The sequence below is a fragment of the Drosophila simulans genome, chromosome 3R (assembly GCF_016746395.2).
Source record: "Drosophila simulans strain w501 chromosome 3R, Prin_Dsim_3.1, whole genome shotgun sequence".
In the NCBI taxonomy this organism is placed as follows: Eukaryota; Metazoa; Arthropoda; class Insecta; order Diptera; family Drosophilidae; genus Drosophila; species Drosophila simulans.
The window spans coordinates 17,308,538-17,320,339 of NC_052523.2; the positions used below are offsets into that span (position 1 = coordinate 17,308,538).

At 44.7% G+C, this 11,802-nt stretch overlaps 1 protein-coding gene across 3 annotated transcripts; it reads left to right on the forward strand.

Moving 5' to 3' along the window:
* Nucleotides 1-12: 12 nt before the first annotated feature.
* Nucleotides 13-11,046, forward strand: LOC6728885 (PP2C-like domain-containing protein CG9801). Of its 3 annotated transcripts, none has more exons than XM_016177191.3 (3): nt 13-369; nt 8,539-8,852; nt 8,921-11,046. In XM_016177191.3, exons 2-3 carry the CDS (start codon nt 8,719-8,721, stop codon nt 10,914-10,916), a joined length of 2,130 nt encoding a protein of 709 aa, XP_016035577.1. In that variant the 5' UTR covers nt 13-369; nt 8,539-8,718; the 3' UTR covers nt 10,917-11,046. The 3 variants fall into 3 exon arrangements, with proteins under 3 accessions (XP_016035577.1, XP_016035578.1, XP_016035576.1); XM_016177192.3 differs by having other exon boundaries at nt 13-187; XM_016177190.3 differs by lacking the exon at nt 13-369 and adding an exon at nt 2,041-2,236.
* The last annotated feature ends 756 nt before the right edge of the window (nt 11,047-11,802 follow it).

Here is an 11,802-nt window from a genome sequence, read left to right on the forward strand (position 1 = left end):
TATCGACGACTCGATTACCAGAAATATCGCTTGGCTTGACCAATTCACTTCGAATTTCAAATCGAAGCAGAAACGTCGGTCCGCGGCGGAAACAGTCGTTAGCAGTTCCATTTCGTAGCGACATTAATTGGTAACCATTCGGACTCGAAGTGCAACACACAAAACTGGACTGTGCAGCGCGATTTATGTTAGTATTCGATTCAGAAGGCGAAGTTCTGGGCGGTGAAACCACCCTCCGGCAATTGTTAAATATTTATACACACCACCAACGGAACGCACGCACTTACATATATTTCCCCATTGCGAGTGGCGCCAACATATGTAAAGTAGCGATAAGAAAACAACCCAGAAAAGGAAGGCACACTTATTGTAAGTGAATGTGCACTGTGTTACATGGTTATGGATATTTCGAAGTTGTATTGATTTTTGGGTTCTCCAAAGTTTTTTGCCGCCTTCGATGTGTTTTTGTCGCCTTTTGTTTTGTTCTTTTGCTTCCGTGTGTGTTCGTTCGCCTTGATTTTTCCATTCAACTGGGTTTACGTCTTTATTGTCCTGTTTTTTACCTCCCCCTCCCCCTCATCAATTTGTGGGTGGGTTGGGCGCTTGAACCGCTGTTGATTCACCTGCCGTTTGTTTTTTTCTCTTATTTTCGTTTTCAACTTCACGGGCAGCTGCGAAATCTCAGCTGCTCCAGCAAAAACAACAACAACAACAACCGAAACAAGAACAACAAAAGTCAGCTTTCGTTGGTGCAATAACCGGTTTTCAAGCTTTATCGTATTTCGAAACTGTGCTAATAGCTGGTGTTGTTTTTCGTTTGGCATATTTTGCCGCTTTGTTACCCACATGATTATAAACTTACTAATAGTAATGACTGTAAAACTGACTGGCGATAATTTACAAATGCGGAGCACTTGCTAATTTATCGGATTTCAGTAGCAGCATTGGCAGGCAGTTTGATTTTGACGCAAAAACTTTTCCACTTAAAATGCCAGTTATTCATTTTTTGTACAACATTTTTACCTGCCAACTGCAGTTGCATATGATGGATGCTTCCTCCTGCTCCTTTGTACTCGCACACTGAGAGAAATGCATGATAATCTTCATTTTACCGAACTCAAACAAAAATAAAAACTTCATAAAAATAATATTATAAAATTTTATAAGGAATGATTACCTATAAGAATTTAAAAACATAAAAACTTGATTTTCTGAATAGTATCTTATTTCCTGAGTTCCTTGAACTGAAGCTTAGATTTCAGTGTAGCTAGCATAATTTCTCGTTGAGCCTTTCGGACATGCAGCAGGCAATTGCTATGTCCTGAAACAAGCCAAAAGCACTCGCTCCAAGGATAACAGGCTCGTCAGGCCACAAAATCGATTCTCCACGAAGCCCAATACCTTGGAGAAAACCCGACACGTGATGGCGCCTGGCTGGGAATTACGGAAAATGCAAAAAAAAGAGGCCACGGAATAAAGAAACAGGATGGCTTGGAATGGGCATGCCAATGGGAACTTTCAACTCGTTCTGGTCCCTGCCCTTTTCACAACTTCTGGCGCAAACTGCGGCAAAATTCGAACGGGTGAAAAACATGCCGGATATAAGCTGTAAATTAAAGGGGACAACTCGGTCAGATATTTTGGGGGAACTAAGTTTAGAATCCAGGGTGCAGATGCATGTGGCAAACAACAAGCAGATACCGTATCTAAGATTATCCAAACTTCTTATTGGGGGTGATTTCCGGCTGAGAACGGGGATTACCTACCACACTTCTGAAGCGATTGCATCAGTATGGTTAGCTTTATTCTGTAGACCAGTCGCAGTAGTAAACAAATTGCTTTATAAGATAAGTAATCTCTAGTTTTATCAGGGATTACAATTGCAAAGTGCGAATCGCACAAAAATGCAATTATTTTTAAGAATTATATGCCCCAAACGGTTGTTTGCATAATACAACCATCGTTAGCCCCATTAATATCTATTTTGTAGTTTTTTATTGAGACTTGACTTCTACAGACCAAAACACACATTCATAGTATCACACATCATTGTTAATCCCTTCTTTCAAAAACTTTTTCTTTTTTAATACACCCCCCTGACTCTAAGGCCAAACTTTTTTAGGGAAACTTCGGCACTTAAACGCATCAAAAATTCCTTTTCAACTGGCGCCCGACAAAATCCCTAGGAATTCAATCACTTTCGCTTGGCAACCAAAAAATTTTCACAATTCTTCTTGTAAGTAGTGGGGAATGTGGTGTAGTTGGTGGTGCACAGATGCCTGAAACTAACTTTGAACTATGCATGCACATTGGGAAAATATTTTGTTTCTCCATTTTATATATTTTTCGCCGGCTTCTTTTTCGTTTCGAGCTGGCGAGGAGCAGGCACACAGACTCCTGGCTGCCGTCTGGTTTGTTCCCAGGGGATGGGGTTGCATGAAGTTGTTCTGTCTGCGCTCCATCCACAACTGGCGGGCTTCCCAGGTCCTGCTCCGCCTGCTTCCCGGCGCCCAACATCCTTTGTTGTCTCGCTAGAAACGGAGATGGCGAACGGCGCTGCCGTTGGCTCTTTTATGACGCAGTTGGTCCGGGCAAGTTGAAGTTTGTTTGCTCGGCCGTGCCTGCAAAGGAGTTCATTCTTCTATAATGCATTAGCGAGCCACTGAAGAAGTTGTCTCAGTATAGTATGTCCGTGTTTGTTTAAAGCCAATCGGGTACAATAAGTGGCTTCTCCTTCTATCCGCAAAACCCGCAAAAATCCGAGCTCAACCGAAAAAAGTTTCCGGCTCATTAAAACCAATTTGCCTGGGAACATTTATAGAACTTTATGCCTTTGATGAAAAGCAACCATTTGGCGCTAGACCAGCCGCATGAAAATAAATAACATTTTGCCAATTTCCAATTAATCAGCAAAGTCAACAGCAGCAAAGGTTCATTGAATTTGCAGCTGTTTGGGGTTTTGGCGGGGTGGGGATTTCGGTAAATGGATTGGAATTAGAAGAGGGGTATATCTGGGGCTTAAGGTTTCTCTCCAAGCACGCTCCGCTTCCAATGATTAGTCAGCCGAGTGATATGACTAAGCGAACCACCAAAGCGTTTGGCCACCACGCGAGACGGAATGAAATTCAAATTAAAACTAGAAGTCGGAGAGGTGAGGTTGGTTGGCTGGGGACTGACAGCCAATCGGTCACTTAACCCGCCGCAAGGTCTTGTACAGTGGGGGCTCCTTGTAATGGACGTCCTTTCTGGGAACAATTTCACTTACTCTTAATATGATTAACGTACATATCCGACTATAGAGAGACTTTGCACTTGAGCACTTAACGAAAACTGTCTTGGCAATTATATTTTTTATTAGAAAGAATGAAAGAAATTCCACTTTCAAGAGCTTCTACTGTAAGTGAACAACCGTGGCACCTGACAAACCGAGAAGTCCGTCAGTGGGCAGCCATTTGACACCGAACAGTGCAATATTATCTGGAGCTAGCTGGAGGTGGAGAACAGATTTCACGGGTGGACAGGGGCCGGGATGTGGGCGGGGTATCTGGGGCGGACAAAGTGGCTCGTTGGTTGCTCAATTGCGCTGCGGGACAGTCGAGAAGTTGGTGTTTGCCTCTTTGTTTGCCACAGTTCTTTGGCCCGGGCCTTGACTCCGTTTGAATTGTCTTTGTTGCCATCAACATTTAATTTAATATGTGAGTTGAGTGCCCCGAAAGTCCGTCCATCGTTCCTTCTCCATCCTACATCAACTGGTTACTGGTTTTCTAGATTTGCATGGAGTGACAGCGCCCAGGAGTTTGGATTCCACTCATTTGTATGCTTGGCAACAAGTCTTCGGCAGAGGCCAAACCCAAGAGCCATCCGCCGCCAGACAGACTTAGTTGAGGCTTCCCATTTAATTTATTCATGCAGGATTAGTCGTATATAAGTCCTACATAAACCGACGACAGCTGTCGCTACCTGGCCAACAAGCAAAGACTTCAATTCAATTTATGCAAATTATATTGTGGGCTTGCCAAATGTGTGTGGAGTTTGTTAGGCGGCATCGAATTTTCCGCCAGATGTTTGCGAAATCCAACAAAAAATCAACCAATTAGTCGAGTGGCATGGGAATGGCTTTTCTTCGCCGTAATTATAGGGCTTTAAAAACAATCATACTAAATGTCTTGTGTGAGGGTGGTTTGATACTATAGCTAGCAAGTCCGATAGGTAATTTACCCTTAATACCATACATAAGACCCGGCACTCCTTTGATATTGCTTCTCTAGGCCCGAATTATTTCGCCTTGCCCCAGTTTTAGTTTATTGTATTCGGCTTGTGGCAAGTTCCTCAAGTATAGTTTTTCGTGGCTGAAAAGCGGGCCAAGTGGCGCGACCCGAAAAGCGGAAAAACAAGGGGAAAACATGCAAGCGGAAATGCAGTGGGGGAAAACTGGGTGGGTTTGGGTGCTCTTAGCTCCTTTGGCATTGGCGTTAAGTGAGAATGCACATGGAAGGCACATGGAACAAAGGATGTTTCTCAACTTCTGACACACATGCAATCCCCCAAAGGGATCTTAACTTTCCATTTCATCGCGCCGTCAATTGAATGGCACTGAAATGCATTCACTGGAATAGATTCGCATTCGCATACGGATGGGGAGATCTCGAACTGAATCTGCGGTATGAGACCCCATTAATGCAAATTGTTGCAACAGGAAATGAGGCGTACCACGCACAGTCACAATGTTGAACACGCCAATTAGGTGGCAATTTATAAGAAATTTTTCGAAAACTGGGAAGAGAGACTCCTCAACTCCTCCTTTGTTTCGCCACATGCATATCGCTTCATATTCACGACGCCATTTTCGAGGTGAAGGAACTCTTTAGTGATTGTTTTCGTGCGGTTTACATAATGTAAAACATTTTAATTGCCACATTTTAATGAAGCCCCAGGCCGTGTTGGGCCCACTTTAGCACGATGGGGGGTTCCTTTTTTGTCCTGGTGGCCGGTCTAATGCATTATTTATGCAGCTGACGGCTTGTCCAATGAGTCAACACATGGTCAAATATTGGGGGAAAAGCTTTTCAGCTAAATGCATAGAACTCTGGACATTTGGAACTCTGTGTTGGGGGAACCCGTCCATTTTGCTTAATGCATTTGCTACTTAATATTTTATTTTTATGAGAAAAATTGCAAATGAGGAAATGAAAATTAAGCATGCATTTCTTATCCAAGATTGCCTTTACTGCGGTTGAATCAGCACTTGCCTCGTGCCTGTGGTTTGTGCAACCGGTTTTGTTCCTATATATTGTAATTTCCATAAGGGAGAATCATTTAATCTAAGGTCTTAGAAGACGTAAGCCACACAACATACACGTTAAGGAGGGAACTCGCTACAAAAGCAAGATACTTAAGTGGGTCGCTCGAAATGATTGAAATATTTGGGAGCTCGTAATCAAGCAGACAGCTCTATTTAATCTACAGCTCAACGACGGCCTTCAACTTTCTTTCGAAGAAACACGCAATGAATGCAACAAATTTTCACTTTCGTGTCTCTGCTTTTATAGCTTCTTGTTGTTTGTTGTCTGGCCCAAACAGAAGCACACAAAACGGCTTTGAGCAGCTGCACTTGACTTGTGCTGCTAAGGCTTTTTCTTTGACTGCGGCTTTGGCCCACCGACTGCACCTTGAGATTCCACAATATGCAGCACATAGCACATGGCACATAATCTGCAGACAACTCGCTTTCCACATGCCTCAAGTGCATCCAGCCTCTGAATGTCACGGGTGTGTTTGCATTTGGTTGGAACCCAACGAAGTCTTGTTTGCATTGGGTTTTAGCACTTCTCCCTCGTAAATCCACACACATTTTAAGTATGCACAAAAGAATCTCGAAGCGGAGCAGAGAAACCAATCTCCACATCTAATTAACCCAGTGTGTAAACAAGAATTCCGCGCATCTGATTAGCTCAGAAAATTTAGCTGATTTCGAAGGCGACGGGAAATGCATTTCAAAGCCCCTGCCCAAATGAGTTTTTCAAGCGAGAAATTCGCTCAGACTTTTTTGTTTTGACGGGCGGCAGCTATAAATACGGGCCAACACAACTATTTTTGGTTGGAGGAAGCGCAAATGGTTTATTTTGGTTTTGGGGCATAAACAACGTTCGAAAGACTCACGAGATCTGCGCCACATCCCATAATATTTACTCAGTTGTTTTTAATACACTACGGATCGCCCCACCCAGATCTTGCACAATGATCTCACAGCACCACGTTACTATTTCCCCATTTCCACGCTTGATTAGTTTCAAGTGTTGAAAATTTCGATGGTCCCGAAATCCAATCGAAAAGTGTCGATTGATTGCGGCACACGCCTCTGAGAATTGTTTCTTGATTTTGGGGGAGTGTCACTGCAATTAAAGATTATAAAAATAATATACGTGATTAAACAAAACGGGTGCTACGGACATCTCACATGAGTTTACTTCTTAGTCCAGGGATTTTCCATCTCTATATAGCCTATACATATTCTCGGCACGTGCCGTCAGGTGGACAAAAGCCAGATCTTAAATAATTTGTGACCACCCACAATGGGCACTCATAAGCGAAAAAGCTGAGGGAATTGAGAAGCCAGTAAGTCACAGTCAGATGCCCTTTGTGTGTCAAGTGATGACGACTCTGATTGACGTGGATGAGTAGATCTGGAGGAGCTGGCGTAAAGAAATTGGAGCAATTGCAGATGGGAACTACAAAACGCTTGTGGCTGAGCTCTTGCGGTGCAGTTGTAATCTCTTTGGCTGCACATTTAATCGCAAGCTGCACATTGTTGCGGCCAAATTGAATTGTTTTGTGGCGATGTGAAGGTGGGCTTTTCAATCAACCATATTGATTGCCCTGGACCGGCATCGGAGTGCACACAGCTGGCTGCGCCTCAATGCATCCACAGAAAGATATATCTATATAACCACATGGGCACTCAGCTATCCATCCCTTTCGTCCAGCGATCGACTTTGTCTCGCGGCTCTGATTTTTCAATTCATTTGATTTGTATCTGGGATATGTGGATATGGTAATGGAAAATCTCCCACTCCTGCACTTAATGGTTATGTGGGTTAATTTGATTTTAATGCCCTGCCGCAAGGAATGCGGGTGTGGTGGCAATCAGATCAGTGCACAGCAATTGCCAAGAAATCGTGCATCTTGTGGCCATCAGAAATTGAATTACATTACTCGCTGATTGATTCGTGAGTGCAGTTCAAGTTCGTCGAAACTCGAACAATTGGTTCAGGGTTCATGCGATTTCGCGTGCCTTTAAGTGCCGTTTATGAGAAGCGCATAGAGAGGCGTTCCGTCCCACACTATTCACCGTTAATCGACATAGTTTTTAATGGACCACTCATTTGTCACTTGAAGTACTTATGGATGAAATTAAAGTGGTTGATTGTGTTTTTTCTTTTTATTTATATCTTTGAAACATTTGTGAAAATTTCAGCAACAACAAGGGGATCTCTTGAATAATTGCCCCCATCAACGAAACTACTATGCCGACTTTTTGTTGTTGTTTATCATTTATACAAATCGTTTTGTGTACAGCGTCTAAGGAAAAGCATCGCTACGGCAATTGCTGCTGAAGATTAGCATTTATTGTGTTTGCAATCCATTGTAATCTCGCCGAGATGAAGGCTGCCTTGGCGTTGCATTGTCTACGAGAACGGATCAGGTAGTTAAATGCCCTAACACGGCAATTAAAAGTCGTCTGCGATAGCGGTGGAGAGTTAGATACATAATTGTACAGCAGACCTTGGTGTGTTTCTCGCCGGCAAACTTCGCTTTATTTTACCCCTATATGATATCATCTTTCCGTTGAAACCGAACTTGAAGCTGTCAGAATCCGAAAACCCAACATCTGCTGGAGTTGCAGGTCGCCCCAGGCAGTTGGTTTGTCCATTCATTAATCATCAACACACCAGTGATGCCAGTTATTTAATTCATGCTAAAGGACTGTTTGAAGGTTGATCCTGATATAAATTTATAAATTAACAAATGTTCTGATAAATCAAGTCGCTAAGTATTCATAAATGATAATCCTGAAGGCAAAGGAGTTCGGTACATAAGTTAATCCATAAACACATTCAAATTGGTTCAGCGAAGAACCAAATTGGCATCTCTGGTTCAGCACACATGCGGAGAGCCCTGCTAAAAGCTATGTCATCTGAAGCCCGAAGGAAGGATGGGATTTCTGTGTCCGCATCAGTTCAGTGTCTACTGCATTCGCAATGAGCTGGGTGAAAGCCCATTCACAGGGTTGGATTTCTCCTCTGACATCCTGCTCCTGATGAGCGAAGGGTTTTGTGTGGCCAGGGAAAGGATGCAGGGCCTGCGGCAACTAAAAAGCACATCCCGTCATTAGGAGTAGGCGGTTGAAAGGAGGGAGTAATGCCAGTTATGCGGCTGCCTCTGCAATTTGCTTGTAATTCTTTCGTGTTTGCCCTGCCCCATTTAATTGCATAATTTATTGATAATTAAATGAAGCTCTAAATTAAACTCTCTTTGCAGGGTCGGCGGCTGGATTCGTTTGGAGTGACTCGACTCCCACAACAATTGCCACTGATGAGGTGAACGAACTGGTCAGCATCCCAGCATCCATTTTTTAGCCCCTCCATCTCTGGCTATTAAGAGAACCCTAATTGGAGGGCGACAACTGCTGGCGAGGAGGAGGGAGCAACTCGACTAAAGATGCCGTCGCTGCGTCAGAAGGTCACCACTTACTTCCGCCAGTTGAGCTTCATCGCGGAGCCTCGCGAGGGTCGCCGGCGGGCCAGCGAGCACGAGGATGATGATGGTAGCTTCATAACCAAATATCTGGAGGGGTAAGTAAATAGAAACTAGAAGCCGGCCAGAGTTGCTAAAATATTTACCCGACCACCTTCACCGACAGCCGAATGCAGCGACAGTTTGTTGATGGTCCGGAAATTTACAATGGCCAGGATCCCACTGAGATGCCCGTTCTCAAGTTGGATGCATACGAAGCTGGAAATTGCTCCATAACAGCCGCCTGCACAGGTCCTGACGAAGGGCTCACCGGCATCAAGCGCTCCAAACTTCACTTGAGCACCAGCTTCGCGGATGACATTGACTTCATAGATACGCAACAGGAGAACGATGATTGCTATGGAGTCAGGAAGAGTACACCGCCAGTTCAGGTGGCCACACAGAACTCAACCCGACTTACCAGCAAATTCGGACGGCCTCCGGCAGGACCTCGCAGACAGAGCAGTGCAGAGCAGCCATCCGGATCTGCTTCCGTGTCGGGAATGCGTTCCCGCAAGAATTCCAAGAGCAGCATAGCCAATCTGGCCGCTGCGTCGGCTGGCACGGATGCTGGAAAAGCCAACAGCGATCAGAACAATAGAAATGTGTTAAATGCAAAGACTGAGGTCTCGACGGATGGGGATCCCAACTTGGAGCGGGAACGTCTGCTCCGCGAAGCAGTAAGCAACCAGGGTGGCTCTGCTCCCGCAGCTTTGATCGCTGGCGTGGAGAACTGGCGCATGGAGTGCGACTTCGCATATGGTATATCGGTGTCCCTCTACGAGACCAACATGCTGACTAAGGAACCCATGGGCAATCCCATCGCCGACTGCTACGGAATGGTAGTGCGCGGAGACTCAGCTGCCATGGCCATGGCAGATGGTGTCAACTGGGGTGATGGCGCTCGTCTGGCCGCCCGTTCAGCTGTTCACGGTTGTCTGGACTATCTGGACCGGGCGGTCTTCGGTCAGGCGCTGGAGTGCCGAGCCACCACAACCCAGGAGGTTTTTGTGAGTTTGCTGCGTAGTCTTTGGGAGGGACACGGTTGTATCCTGGAAGTTGGAGGAGCCCTATCTACTCTGACCATAGCCGTGGTGCTGCCGCTGGACGGAGCGCCAGGGAAATATGTCGTGTGCTCGTGTAATGTTGGCGATTCCCTGGGTTATGTGTACTCCAAGAAGCACGGAGTACGGGAACTAACACAGGCCTCCCACGACATCAGTTCTATGCGGGACATGCGCGATGCGTTGGGTGCCCTTGGACCGGCGGATGGCAACAAGCCAGAGCTGAGCAATCTAACCTTCTCGATGACCTGCATTGAAAGTGGAGACATAGTCTTTTTAACTTCGGATGGAATCAGCGATAACTTCGATCCAGTTGTGGGCAAGTTTGCCGAAGCCTGGACGCCGGATGTTAAGCTCCAGACGTCGGGACATGGCAAGCCTGCCAACTTGGCACCCAAACGGCAGAACAAGAGTGCATCCGCCATCTATGCCCGTCTGCATCCTTCGACTCCGCCCACACGGCCAGCTCGTCAGTCCAAGGCGGGAAGTCCACCTAATAATGCGCCAAGTCGACCAAAGTATATGCGCTCCCAAACACTCATTGAACCACGCCAGGGATTGGTATCAGCTCCACCGCCATCGGTGGCGCCCCAACGCATTCCAAAGTCCATCTCAGGACTGCCCCTTGTTACCGGTCCCCAGCGGCATGCTCTTACCCTCTACCGCTTGGAGGATCTGCTCAGCTATGGCATCAACGGCACGTTTTCGCCCTGCGTATCGGCTCGCAGGCTCTGCCACCTGCTCATTGATTTTGTAAGGATGATAACGTCAGCCAGGAGGAAGACTCTCGAGCAAAGGGAACTCTTCTACAAACTCTCTACGGGACCAGATGGCGCCAAGCGCGAGGTGCAACTGAACCGCATACAGCATCGCGCGGCCAGGAAGCGTGTGGTGGACAGCAGCGCCTTTGTAGCATTGCCCGGGAAACTGGACCATGCCACTGTGATGGCCTACACGGTGGGCGGCGGAGAGGAGCACAATAATGGAAATGAAAACGGCGATGGGGTAGCTATTTCGCCTGTACTGCAATCCAAGGAGTTTAAGGAGACGAATTTCTAAATTGGAGGAAACGCTAGACTGCCGACTAAGCTTTTTATACATTTTTCTCACGCATCTCCGGCATGGGTAGTTCTATCTCAAAAGTAAAAACAATTCTCTTTAGGGCCTTGAATAAACTGGAATAATATTATGTTTTGGTTTTTTAATTATATATTTGTGCAAGAAGTGCCAATTAATTTAATATTGTAATAGACCTGCATAATATTGTTGAATTATTTGCCAAATACTTTGTTTAATTTTCAAACATTTAGTTTTCTTATTTCTGTACAAGTTTAATAATTAAATAGTTTATATCTAAGCCCATAAAAAGGTTAACTACTCGTAAATATTTAAGGACCCTTCAGAAAATCGTTAATATCTTTGATCAAGAAATACCCATTTGGAATCATATATATATATATATATTTACATAAGCATACATACGTGGTGATATATCCTCACATGTAACTTCAATATTCATATAGCTTTCGCTTAAGTTTGTTGATTTTAGTTTGGTGTTCTCATTCGTCAGCCATAGTTTTTAGCCATTTATTTGTAAATTGCAAACGACGGAAATGCCTCAAATGTTTAAAACTACCAAAAATAATAAGAATACACAAATGTACACCGTATTTTTACACACTCATTCGTAATTCAATGTATATGCCACTTTTACACCACTGCTACAATGTGAATTTATAAGATATACTCTTTGTAACACCAACTGTCTCATACAATTTAAAATGTGGTAGCGCATATAAATAGTTGGTAACGCACAGCTAAAGTTGCTAAATGGGCTGTGGCAAACGGGCCTAGGCAATAAATAATTGAGTAAACGCATTGAAAAATTGCGCTTTTACAAACACCATAAAAAAGATGTTTTAGTTTAATGAAACCATCTACTAAG